At 39.3% G+C, this 14381-nt stretch overlaps 1 protein-coding gene across 2 annotated transcripts; it reads left to right on the top strand.

The window, feature by feature from the left end:
- The first annotated feature begins 5751 nt into the window (after positions 1–5751).
- Positions 5752–9897, top strand: LOC139423872 (vasoactive intestinal peptide b). Of its 2 annotated transcripts, none has more exons than XM_071175515.1 (7): positions 5752–5847; positions 6027–6136; positions 6569–6667; positions 7126–7230; positions 8558–8689; positions 8837–8942; positions 9258–9897. In XM_071175515.1, the coding sequence occupies exons 1-7, from the start codon at positions 5842–5844 to the stop codon at positions 9264–9266; spliced, it is 567 nt and encodes a 188-aa protein (XP_071031616.1). In that variant the 5' UTR covers positions 5752–5841; the 3' UTR covers positions 9267–9897. The 2 variants fall into 2 exon arrangements, with proteins under 2 accessions (XP_071031616.1, XP_071031615.1); XM_071175514.1 differs by having other exon boundaries at positions 8837–8947.
- Positions 9898–14381: the final 4484 nt, after the last annotated feature.

The raw sequence follows: 14381 nt of genomic DNA, 5'->3' as shown, positions 1-14381 counted from the left end.
AGCCAATTTGACATGGTCCATCAATCAATGTAGCCTATCAGCAGCAATCGTGATTCAACACACTTCAAAATTTATGTTGGAAATGGGATATGTTAGCTAATTTCACTAGGTAGGCTTAAATTAGTTGGAGAAAAAAAGGACATTAGTTCTACTTACCACTATGTTAAGCCAACCGTACAAAGTTTATATTGGTAGCTTGGAAAGTAACCATTATCAATTAACAGTACATATAGCAAATGCACCTTTCTGCTGCTTGACAGGCAGAGCCCACATCGGATGGGGAAATTAACCTAAACCCCTAATACTTGTCAGGTATAGTTCACTTCATTTCATATCACTCAAACATCAAATTAATGGTGGCCAATATTGAGAGGGACAAGGCAGCATTCCAGCATTGTACATTCATCTCTAGGAGACAGAACGCATCTCCTTCCTGAGCAGTATGATGGCTGTGTGGTCCCATGGTGTTTATACTTGCATACTATTGTTTGTACAGATGAACGTGGTACCTTCAGGCATTTGGAAATTCCTCCCAAGGATGTGGACATGTGGAGGTCTACATTTTTTTTACTGAATCCTTTTGATTTTCACATGATGTCAAGCCAAGAGGCACTGAGTTTGAAGGCCTGAAATGCATCCACAGGTAAACCTCCAATTGACTCAAATGATACCAATTAGCCTATCAGAAGCTTCTAAAGTCATGACATCATTTTCTGGAATTTTCCAAGCTGTTTTTTTTTTTTTTTTTTTTGTACCTTTATTTAACTAGGCAAGTCAGTTAAGAATTAATGATCCCATGATCCCACCTATGACTCCTGAACTGTTTTGAATTGCTTAACTTAAAAAATGATGGCAAAATTTACTAGTCTGCCTTACAGAATATAAATAGAATTACTATTGTGAGGCAAAATTGCCACGGTTTACTGTTGTGATGAATAATTGCCATGGTCATTTGGAATGTCTGGTCAATGAGCATTATGGATAATGTAACCATTCTACATTTCCTAAGTTGGTCTACAAATGCATACATCATATGCAATGTGACAGTATGGTTGCCCGGGATTACAGTCATTCTGTCAGAAAATCAATGTGTTGGCAGGTTGTGAGGGGTGGCATTCTGTGGCTTTTAACCTTCTCCATCTCCTGGTGGGCACATAACAGGCATAACTGGCATTTTGCAGGGTGATTCTGCTTATACTGCCATGTCCCTATGAATCAACTCCTGATGTCACTATGAATCAACTTCTCCCATCACACTGTGACAAATTTAGCTTGGCCCTACCATCCAAAACATTCTGTATATCGGATGTGATGGGTGATCTTCAAACCTTTTGGCTTTTCATAGGCAAGGGCCTGAAGTGCTCATATGAGTAAAAATGTATTTAAAGTGATAATTAATCCAAATGACAAAATGAAATATTAAATGGCTTACCCTGTAAGCGGTCTATGGACAAGGTATGACATGGTATTCAATGCTGCACTAGGAAAGCTCAAGTATTTCAAAGGATTGAACTTATATAGTGTTTGAAACCAGGCCTCACATACTTTGTGTGATTTGTTATGTAAAGGAAATTATTTAAAAAAAAATGTTGTTTACTTTTTTGATAATTCCCATTGGAAAAGTTGGGCAGCAAGAACCTGAGATAAACTGTCATGTGAACCAAATCCTGTCACTTCTCTCCTGGCTGTCAATCATTTGCTAATGTTTAAAAGGTGAGAAAGTCTGACCACCAGTCTAATCTAAACAACTGTTCACCTAAACCAGAGATACAGCAACTGGAGATGTGCACCCAAACAGTCATTTGTACATCTGGCAACTCTGTCCACAAAAGGGAAATGTGAAATAGAATTGGATTTGCTGCGTTGAGTCCTGTAATGTGATTGGACCTGATGACTTGTATGCTCTGGGATTCTGTCTTTCTGTAGGATAAATAATTACTGTGCTATGATCCACTTAAATGTAAATCGCGGTACTAAAGCACTGCTGGGAATGCGAATAAATCGTATTTAATTAGCTGTGCTGACTAAGACCAAAAACAGTCTGTTTTGCCTTTTTGAACATACACTGAGTGTACAAGCCATTAGGAACACCTGCTTTCCATGACAGATTGACCAGGTGAATCCAGGTGAAAGATATGATCCTTTATTGATGTAACTTGTTAAATCCACTTTAATCAGTGTAGATGAAGGGGAGGAGGCAGGTTGAAGAAGGATTTTTAAGCCTTGAGACAACTGAGACATGGATTGTGTGTGTGTGCCATTCAGAGGATGAATGGGCAAGACAAAAGATTGAAGTGCCTTTGAACAGGGTATGGTAGTAGGTGCCAGGTGCACCGGTTTGAGTGTGTCAAGAACTGCAACGCTGCTGGGTTTTTCCTGCTCAACAGTTTCCCGTGTTTGTAGAAAAAAAGAGGAGGAAGGGAAGGAGAAGACAGAAGGTGCTCTTTGGTAAAAGGGGTAAATTGGTCATCAAAAAAAAAGGAGGACGAAGGCACTCTTCATATAATGAATTAAAACGCCTTTATTTGTATGGCATGTTCAATGGAAAGGATTTTAAAAATCCGACTCGTTTCGGCTGCATGACCTTCGTCAGGGATTACAAAGAAATGATAATACAATGTCCTCTTTTGAACAGGTTTATCCAATCATCCCTAATTTGAAGAGGGAGTGGTTACAACATTGATTGGACAACACCCTAGTAAGCAATGCTATACACGTTAAAAAGTTAAATACTGTAGATGTGTTATCAAAAAATGTAACCCCAAGCTAGAAGCATCATAACGCCTAGAAAGCTAGTTCTAACCTTAAATGTGACTGGGCAAAGTGGCAGGAATAGGAAAGCAATCTATTCCATAGTACTCTAGAACACAGCAAACATGGACAACAACAGTCTAAACATAGCTGAGGGCAATAGAGCAAAATGTCCACTAGATGACAGAAAATGGACCTATCACGACCCTACAGGAAAATTGAGAAATCCATATCTTCATTTAAACCAGGGTACTTAGTGGCCTGTAGTTTGTAAATCCATATCTTCATTTAAACCAGGGTACTTAGTGGCCTGTAGTTTATAAATCCATATCTTCATTTAAACCAGGGTTCTTAGTGGCCTGTAGTTTGTAAATCCATATCTTCATTTAAACCAGGGTTCTTAGTGGCCTGTAGTTTGTAAATCCATATCTTCATTTAAACCAGGGTTCTTAGTGGCCTGTAGTTTATAAATCCATATCTTCATTTAAACCAGGGTTCTTAGTGGCCTGTAGTTTGTAAATCCATATCTTCATTTACACCAGGGTTCTTAGTGGCCTGTAGTTTGTAAATCCAAAAACGTTCCCTTTCGTTTAGCTATTTAAGATGGTCCCCATTTCTAATTGAGGCTGGAACCCGATCAATACCTATAGCTTGTAGGGAGGCCATGGTGTAAGGACTTGTAGTGCCTTGCCATGGGGTGGTCTTCATTGCCTACCCGCGTGGCGTACTTGTGTTCCGCTAAGCGGTCTTGAAGCCGTCTCTTTGTCCGTCCAATGTAGAACACCTTGCGTTGTGGACATTCCAATCTGTAGATGACATGAGTGGTTTTTACAGTTAATGAAATGCTTGACGTGATACTCCATTTTAGAAACAAAACACTTTTTCTTTGCAATATTTCTGCACTGGTTGCATTTAAGAGCCCTTTGCTTTGTGGTCAAGCCTATTTTTTTGAGAGTCAGCAGGAAGATAGCTGTGGACTAATTAGTCATTTAGGGTAGAACATCTCTTAAAGCTTGTGACTGGTGGCTCTGGGAAGACTTGGTGTAGTAGCGTATCACTTTCGATGATTCCCAAATTATTTTTAATGATTCTTTTAATGTTCTCTGCTTCAGTGCTCTATTTTGTAACAAAGTACACTCTCTTGGATGTATCACGAGGCACTCCTAATCACAACAAGTTCTCTGTCAAGTCGTCCGACCCTTATACCTGCATCTTTCAGGACCTCAGCACTGTAGCCCCGATTCAAGAAGCGATTCTCTACTTCAGCAGATTTGATACTGTAGTCTGATTGCAAATTCTGCGGACTCTTTGGAATTGGCCATATGGAATGTTTTCATTTAGCCTTTTGGGGTGAAAGCTGTCTGCCCTCAGAATGGTATTCTCATCTGTAGGTTTCCTAAAGATTGATGTGTGCAAACAACCTTTATCATCTTTACTGATGTCAAGGCCCCAAAAAATGTATGTTATCCTTGCTGTACTCCATAGTTAGTTTGATGTTAGGGTTAATTCTGTTAAGGTATTGGTGAAGGAAATAAGTTCATCTTCTGAGTCGGACCAAAACAGGCAAACATCATCAATATATTGCGTCCCCACCACATAATCCGGTCAAAGAACTGGTTATTAGAAGGATCCAAAATGAAGTCATTTTCCCATTTACCCAAGTACAAACCAGCGTAGGAAGGGCTGTAGGAATGCTCCCATGGCACATCCTTTGACTTGTTTAACAATACGGTCCTGTAAGACAAAGATGTTATTATTAAGAGTCCATTCAGTCAGTGAGACAATGAATTCTGTAGGAGGCATTTCAGTCTCAGGCCGGGTAGTCAAGAAATGGTGCATACCTGCCAATCCTTGATCATGTTCAATGGTGGTGTACAGAGACTCCACATCCATGGTGACTAAAAAAAGAAGCTGTACCTATATTGTTCAATTTCTTCATTTTGTTCAACACGTCTGTGGTATCTTGAAGATGGGCTGGGAGTGACGTCAGAAAAGGCTTAATGAAGTAATCAATGGACTTAGAGATGGGTTCTGTCAGACTTTCATTACCACTAATGACTGGTCTGCCTGGGGGGGGGGGGGGGGGGGGGGTTTCAAGATTCTTGTGGACTTTTGGAAGAAGATAAAGAGAAGCCATATGCCGGACTGCCATTGACAATTAATTTGAACTCATTGTCTGAAATGTAGCCATTCTCCTTAGCTTCTGTGGGGATCCCTTTCAGTGCAGTTTTTAGGTCCTCTGTAGGGTTAAAGGTAAGAGATTGGTAGAATTCATCATTGTCTAATTGATGGTAGGCTTCTGTCACGTATTTGTCTTTACTTCACACTACTGTATTGCCAGCTTTATCTGCTTTTTTAACCACAATCCATCCATTTTTGGACAATGATTGAACTGTATCCCTCTCTGTCTGAGTTTCCCGTGTTTATCAAGAATGGTCCACCACCCAAACGACATTCAGCCAACTTGACACAACTGTGGGAAGCATTGGAGTCAACATGGGCCAGCATCCCTGTGGAATGCTTTCGACACCTTGTAGAATCCATGCACCGACGCAATAGTAAGAAGGTGTTCCTAATGTTTTGTACACTCAGTGCAACAATAAGCCTCCCACTGGGCACAGACAATGTCTATTCCACGTTGGTTCAACATCACTTCATTGAAATTACGTGGAAAGAACATTGATTCAATCAGTGTGTGCCCAGTGGGCTCCATTATGGAAAATTGTGAAGACAATTAAACATAATTAATTTTGACAATACTAATATCAGAAGGGCCATCATCATCATATCACATTTAGCCCTGCCTTCTGTAATAATCTGACCTTTTTGGCAGGTGATGTCAGGGCCAACCACGAAGTCCAGACTGTCCGAAACTTAATAAGCCTGTGACGAGCGCATTGGGAATTGTTACGATGACGTATCGTCACTACTGTGATTGCGTTCCATACTTAGAAAGCAAGGAAATAATAGATACAGAGTCAGTGAAAGGTGGTGGTTCATTTGACCAGATCCAAACCGCGGCTTGAATAATACAGAAACTTTTCTTTCAGCACCGTGGACAGCAGCCCAGCCGACCCACGGTGATCGTTGATGCATGTGAGTCTATTGCATTGTGCAACATATACAACCTGATTTACTTAAGGAAATACAAGACGGCATATTTTTATTTCATTTAGTTAAAATGTTAATCTTAACAGTAATGATAAAGTAATTGTCCCAATGGTGATCAAGAAGGAGAGAAATACAACACTATTATTCTGTCTCTGCATGTGCAGAGCGTTATGGCACAGACGAACAGCTTTCATCGACTTTTTTTGATGGCACTATGCAGTATGCTGTGTACCAGAACCATGAGTCTACCTGCTGTCGCCGCATACTCAGTCAGGTAACGATATTTTATGATTTTGTTCTGACTTCTGTTTTGAGATACTCTTACTGATAATTTAAAGAAAAGCTGACTTGAAAAGCATCTTGTTACAATCGTTGATAGATACAGACACATTTACTATATGGTTACATGGTTATCATAAACAGGCTATCTGACTGTCGGTACTAAAACCATGTTTAAATGATTCTGGTCTTGCTACATGATTCTGATTGGAAATTGTTGGTGCGTATTAAATATACTGTATGTTAAGATTCATCTCTGCCATCCGAAGGGAACTTTGAAGAAGAAACTCAAAAGAAAAACGTTTTCACATAAAACATTTGGTGAATCCAACTATGTAGCAATTGAGAAATTAAATAATGTCATTGGTCAATTATGTATATTGAATTTGATATGACGATGGACTCACTTATTGCTTCCGTTCTATAGGTCAGGGACTGTTGAGACAGATGGGAAGGGTGACTGGGAGCAGAGTCTGTCAATAAATGACATGGAAACCCTTAAACTTCTCTATGATATAATTGCAAGGTAATGGTCACATTCACTTAGTTACAAAATGGTTTGTGATGAAATCAGTCCCTCACTTATGTTTCTCAGCACAGAATCGAATGAAATTGGTTCCTCCTATGGATTTTTAATGCACTTCTGTCATACAGGTATCTGTTGACATCTGTTTTCTGATGGGCCAAGTCTGTATTACAATAAAAAATAAAATGTGCTGTGTTGTTAGCCAATGATAATAATAAGGCAACATTGACCTCACGTCAGGGTCCACCAACATATTTGAGGCTAAAGTTCTTAGCAGTAAATGTGGAACGTTCTGAAGTGCCCGTCACCAGCAATTAATACTTTGTGACTGTGACATTTTGCTGAATAATCTGCTCTTGACATCCTGTCTGCATCAATCAAAAGTTAATTGATGTAACTATTTAACATAATTTGTCCTGAATCTGAAAGCATTTTATTGATCTTTTTTTTTTTTTTAGACCAACAAGACATGCAGATGGTCTCTTCACAAGTGGCTACAGCAAACTTTTAGGTCAGCTTTCGGCCAAGGACTACCTTGAATCCTTGATTGCAAAGCGAGTCAGGTACAACTTTCACATGGTAACCATAAATTGTGCTCTGAGGGACTCTAATCTATCTTGGTCTATACCTCTAGTTCTAACATTCACTATGTAGTCAACCAGTACGTTAAAGTACAAATAGGGACGCCGGGGCAGCTCTAAGGTAGGTTGAAATTCACACCAATGGTGTGAATTGAAGTTTTACAGCTGAGAAGTTAATAGAAGTTTGTCACAACAATGTCGCATTTGCGATCCTGCTAGTTCATCCTGGCGATTGAATCACTCTACCGATGTAATACCACTACAGTTTGGCTTGACTGCCTCGTCAAAAGTTATCTCACTTATATCGCCACATTTCTCTTATTACTGCAACATGATTTGGATTAAAGAACGTTTACAATGGGTAGTAACTCAATGTTATATTAATGTTGAAGATTCCCTGTTTGTGTTTTTAGCATCCATGCCATGGTTTTTCCAAAAAATGATCTAGTGCTGCCTCAAATCTCCCAGTAGTCAATCAGAAGGGCCTTTGGGGGGAAATTATTCCTGTGTAGTGACCATCGGTTGGTCCTTGTGATCATGCCCAATTTGCAGTTCCCCTTAAACTGAACAATTTGAGTCCTTATGGATTGGAATCTCCACGAATATGGCAGAGACCCCAGTGCAGGTCCGTACTGCCCGGTCAGAAGTGGCACCAAACTTCCGCACGGTTGCATATTTTCAGAGAACACATAGAGCCCCGAGTTGATTATCATGACCATACTGCGATTATAATTGAACACACACACACATGCAAATTTGCCGGTAGAAATGTGTTCCAACATTCACTGAAGTTGCTAGGAAGTTTACTACTACAGCTACAGTAAAGTGTAGTAACAGAACAAATAGACTTGGTGACGAACCAAACCACCAAACCACTAGCTAACTATTTATACAATTGTAATTCAACAATGCCAGTGGTGTTTTCAATTTGGCTTGAAAGATCAGCTGAAAGATGGAACACGTCAGAATGTTGGTTTCGCCACTTGGCATCATTCTATCAGCTACAACACAGACCATAATCTGCAGCAAATGCCTGTTAACAGTTCCATCTGAATTATTAGTGCACCCTCCAAGAAATAATTCATAGCCGTTGGTTATTGTCATGCATTACAGAGAAATAATGCACACTCTATAATGCTCTCAATCAGAAACTAGTATTCAATAATGCCATGGTATAAATGTTTCAACAATTCATAAGGTCTTGTATATCATGGTGCAACAATATGTAAACCAGTGAACAAGTAAAACTTGCTTTGAGCAGATCTTATTGTAATCATTTTTTGTTTTCTAATTATATTTTCATCTGTAGTAATGACCTCATGGAGGACCAGTTTCCAGTAAAACACCACTCAGACGCTGTGTTTTCAGACAACTACAGCCACTACGGAAAACAGATGACCATCAAGAAATACTTGAAATCAGCGCTGTCAAACAAGAGGAGGTAGGGAACCAGGACAGGTCTAGTTTTTTAACATAAAAGACTGGAAAATATAATTTAAACAGTGTATAAAGTATGTCCAATGTCTATTAAAACTCATTTGTTCTCCAAACCAAATTGAATACTGATGGTTTACTTTTTGAATTCTAGCTTGGAGGAACCTACTATTCCAGAATTATCCATTAGGAGCGAGCCTTCCTCACAGCAAACCAATGATGACATCTCAATTCATGAACTCCTCAATAGTCTTTCATTGGTACAGTAGGTCCTGCTTGGATATTAGCATGCTAGTTTCGTGCGTTTTTAACTGATGCACAGTACAACGTTTTTATGCTAATTTCTAACAAAACAATTGTGAGTTATTGGTATTTTAAGATACTGTACACTGTATTAGCCTCAGTTGATGTACTTTAAATATTCATGAATTATTAATAATATGATACTCAGTTGATATGGTCCCCAATTTCTCTGATTTTTTCCGGACACAAGGGAGACAGGCTGACATCATACACACATCATGCTATTGTGTTTTTATATTATGACGCAACATTTCTGTTCCTTTTTTTTTCAGACCCTCTAAGGAATATCTTCTAAAGTGAACGAACGGCAAAGCCAGACAAAATTATATTTGACCATTATTATATGTCATGTCATTTTTTTGTTTTAATTAAATCGTTATTTTGCCTCGCGGTACATTTCACGAAATAGCTGTGTAGCTGAGTGATAGTCACAAAACATGTATACATCTTCATGGGAGTACTGCAAACTCAACGCATCCTAAATGACATAACAGTAAAAGCATTATCTTTGGCCAGTACACTGGAGATTTGCAATGTTGTTTAAATGCATTCACCAGTATTATAATATATAGTACATATGCCAAATAATGTGTTACATGCATTACGTTTGATTCGTGTATCCAGTATTGTGTATTTACTTGTCAGCGTTGCAATGTGTGAAACTACAGACATTCCTAATGCATTGAGATAATAACGGAGATGGTTGCGTTAAGACATCCCAGCACCCAATAGACTTGAGCACAGAAAGAAGTTAAGGAGAGGAGCTTGAAAACGTTTTTAGTGAGGATGATACAGACTAAAACTCTTAGTAGGTGGCACTGCTGATTTTATTTATTATATGGCAACATCAGAATAGTCTGTTGTTATTGAAAGAAAAATAATAATAATATGGATGTTTGTTTTTAGTGTCAATAAATACGGTCAATATTCACCCCTTTCTGCTTCCTTTGGATTTTTCCCCCAAACTGCAAACCCATGGGATTTCCCCGGTAATAACAATGTTAAATATTATTATACCCTGGCTGCATTGAAATCATTTGACTGGCCTGCATGAGGACTTCTGTCACCGTTCGCCACTGGTAACAGGTCTCAGACTAGGAGTGTTGATCTAGCATCAGGTCACCCCTAGGGCCCTGGGTTTTTATCATTTGCTCTTATTTTGAATTCTGGCGACCAAACAGAACACAAGTGTCAACATGATTTATATTCAGAATTTGGTCCAGGGCAAGGCTGGCGGGATAAGTCACCAAAATGGCATTAGTATTGTCACAGCATTCCACTGAATGATTCACATTCCTGGAAGAGGGTCATATATATCACTGAGCAGCACACTCACATTTTGTGATGGTGGGCTGAGATGTGGTGCCCAGGACGTAGTGGTCGGCACAACATGGAGGAGTAAAAGGACCCAGGGTTTGACAGCAAGCAGGCTTGGCCTATAGGTAGTCCATATGAGAGGCGCACTGCATCAATTTAAAAGCATAGATAGTGATTATTTGGGACATCCAGATTTAAAGATCTGTTTGACACAAGTTTCCCGTTTACACTCTCAGAAAGTGTTCGATTTGTTATTAAAGGGTTAAACTCTTGTCACTCTATTGGTCAGTGGCAAACCGTGGCTATTGGACCTGTGGGGAAAATAACCTTCCAACACATTGTACTAAACAAAAAATCTAGAAACATAACAAAACATTAGCATCACTTAATGCACCCAACTGAATCAAACAAGCCTGAGCCACCCCATTGGGCAAAAACTAGTTGAATCAACGTTGTTTACACGGCATTTAAAAATATATGAGATGGCGTTGAATCACCGTGGATAACTAATTGGATTTGCAAAATTCATCAACATAAGGGCATTTCCTTTATTTATTTATTTTTTTACACAACTTTTAACCTAAATCCAATGCCGTGATTTTTTGGGGGGGGATTTCATGTTGAATTCACATTTTTTTGACAACTCAACCGAATATAAATCAAAACTAGACGTTGAACTGGCGGGATGCCTAATGCCATCACTATCACACAATCACCAAAAGCGACAACCGTGACCCATCAAAGGATGTGTGTGACAGGCTCACGATGCTGAAAGGATGGCGACCTTAATATTCAGCACACTCCACGTGATGTGGTATACTGTAGGAGAGCACACTTTTTTTTTGTATAACATATACTTGGACATCTTCTTGGACATTCGTGTACAATTATGACTTCCCATTGCAAACATATTTGTCACTTTCATCACATAAAGTAACCGGCGATCTAAAGTTCAAATGCCACAATGTTTCACACGCATAATCATTTGAAAGTTCATCTTGAATTGGACAAAGCTAACAAATTAGGGACAACATCCTCGTCAATAAAACCTGCTGCAGCCGCTGTAAACTAGCCTACAGCTAGCTAGCTAGACCTTGGGAAAACTACTGCTCGCTATTGGCCCACAGGTTTTATTGAAGGCTCGCTGTCAGCCTTAGAGAAGGCAGAAGTTTCCATAAATTCTATCTTGTATCACCCGTTCAGTGGTGAGAGATTGTTGCACAAGCACTCATTCACATGATACAGATTGTACAAACCAACAACCCAGGTTGCCCAGATTGTTGGAAAAAAAAAGCCTACTCAATGGTCCGCATTCATTCACTAATGTTAAACAAGCAGATGCAGTACGACCAAAAGCAGGACAACTGAAAATACAATGTGCACTAGCGACTACTACTTCCTCTTACTTACAAAATAAAGAAGAGGTAAGCCACGTTGTAGGTAATGTCAACAGTTATTAATATTAAAGATGTATCGTATGCCAAAACATTATAATGTGTCTCTTATCATTTTTTTTTGGTTTTAAAGTTGCCGCCACGCCGCAACACGCCTTTATGGGTAATGTATTATTTGGGTTCAAATCTATTACAAGCTCCTTTGTTAGCTTGTAAAGCACTTTGAACTGCTGCATAAGCAAGATAATTGTTACTATTGTTATTATTATTACTCCCTAGTAGCAGTGGTATCAGTATCAGTAACGTTAGTAGTAGCCTTTGATCATGACTCTCAGTTCCATTCCATTACACAGACGAGTCATTGGACAAAGGTATCTTCTGTACAGGGCAGTTTTGTTATGAGCCCTACGCTTGGCCTGAACATGAACACGGATGGCTTGTAGTACGTTTTGAAAGTATAAGGACGTTATCTTTCATATCAGCAAGAAATCATTTTCAAAAAACAAAAGGTTAAATTGATACACACCTTTTATTGGGTTAGGGGTTAGTGTTCCCACACGGCCATATCTCCGTGTTAAAGTGCATGTTTACAGAAGACAGACAGAAGATGGAGGGGCCACCTGTGCTAATTAACTATCTAGGGTGCTCTGAACACCTGTGTGTAAGGGAAGAAGGCCACCAAAAACGTGTTGTCACTGAAAATACGATTGGCTGTAACTGTGAGAAAGCCTTTTAAAACAGTGTACAGTAAGTGTATATTTAGCATTTGTGTATTTGTGTATTTGTGTATATATATTTTAAGGGTGTAGATTAGCTTTAATATTGTGGATAGATTGTAGCTTCCTACAATGTAATTCAAATCAAATCAAACCTTATTTGCCACATGCGCTGAATACAACAAGTGTAGACTTTACCGTGAAATTCTTACTTTACAAGTCCTTAACCAACAGTGCAGTTGAAGAAGAAGAAAATATTTACCAAGTAGGCTAAAATAAAAAAGTAATAATAAAAAGTAACACAATAAGAAGAACAATAACGAGGCTTTATACAGGAGGCCTGTAATTTTCATCATAGGTACACTTCAACTATGACAGACAAATGAGAAAACAAATCCAGAAAATCACATTGTAGGATTTTTAATTTATTTATTTGCAAATTATGGTGGAAAATAAGTATTTGGTCAATAACAAAAGTTTCTCAATACTTTGTTATATACCCTTTGTTGGCAATGACAGAGGTCAAACGTTTTCTGTAAGTCTTCACAAGGTTTTCACACACTGTTGCTGGTATTTTGGCCCATTCCTCCATGCAGATCTCCTCTAGAGCAGTGATGTTTTGGGGCTGTTGCTGGGCAACACGGACTTTCAACTCCCTCCAAAGATTTTCTATGGGGTCTCCTACCTGACTTGGTGGTTCCAAACATCTTCCATTTAAGAATGATGGAGGCTACTGTGTTCTTGGGGACCTTCAATGCTACGGACAATTTCTTCGACCTCATGGCTTGGTTTTTGCTCTGACATGTGTAACAGTATAGCTTCCGTCCCTCTCCTCGCCCCAACCTGTGCTTGAACCAGGGACCCTTTGCACACATCAACAACTGACACCCACGAAGCATCGTTACCCATCACTCCACAAAAGCCGCGGCCCTTGCAGAGCAAGGGGAACCACTACTTCAAGGTCTCAGAGCGAGTGACGTCTCCGATCGAAACGCTATTAGCGCGCACAACCGCTAACTAGCTAGCCATTTCACATCGGTCACACATGCACTGTCAACCTAGAAACAGGTGTATGCCTTTCCAAATGTCCAATCAATTGAATTTACTACAGATGGATTTCAATCAAATTGTAGAAACATCTCAAGGATGATCAATGGAAACAGGATGCACCTGAGCTCAATTTCGAGTCTCATAGCAAAGGGGCTGAATACTTATGTAAATAAAGTACTTCTGTTTTCAATAAATTTGCAAAAATTTCCAGACCTCGACTTTTTATGAAGCAGAAAAGAAAAGCACAGATGGATGGCTAACAGAAAAATGAATATACACACACTCTCTTAAACACACATGTGTATTTAAATATGTAAATACATTGTAAGTATTTGTTTATTTTAAATGTGTTGTCCATTTCACACAATGGACATGTGCAGTTGTGCTTACTCAAGGTTGGTGGAGAGGGACTGGATGGGAGAGATGGTCACTGACACATGACACAAAAGTATGCGAAATATCCTCCATCAGTGCTCAGACTGTCCGCAATAGGCTGAGAGAGGCTGGACTGAGTACTTGTAGGCCTGTTGTAAGGCAGGTACTCACCAGACATCACCGGCAACAACTTCGCCTATGGGCACAACGCCACCGTCGCTGGACCAGACAGGACTGGCAAAAAGTGCTGACGACGAGTCGCGGTTTTGTCTCAACAGGGGTGATGGTTGGATTTGCATTTTTTGTTGAAGGAATAAGCGTTACACTGAGGCCTGTACTGTACCGAGGCCTCATAAGTATTTTCAATTTTTACAAAGAACTAAAAATAAACGTTATTTCATAGTCCATAATTTGGCTAACTGGGTGGGTACATGAACATTGTTTCTGAAACCTCCAGCTAATCACTCTCAGTAGCTGGTTATCAGGAGATCTTACAAATTGTCTCCTGAACTTTGATAATTAACTTATTAGTTATCAGTTAATA

The sequence above is a fragment of the Oncorhynchus clarkii genome, chromosome 13 (genome assembly GCF_045791955.1).
Source record: "Oncorhynchus clarkii lewisi isolate Uvic-CL-2024 chromosome 13, UVic_Ocla_1.0, whole genome shotgun sequence".
NCBI lineage: Eukaryota > Metazoa > Chordata > Actinopteri > Salmoniformes > Salmonidae > Oncorhynchus > Oncorhynchus clarkii.
Note: the sequence above shows the minus strand (reverse complement) of the source record. Positions and strands in the feature narration are given on the sequence as shown.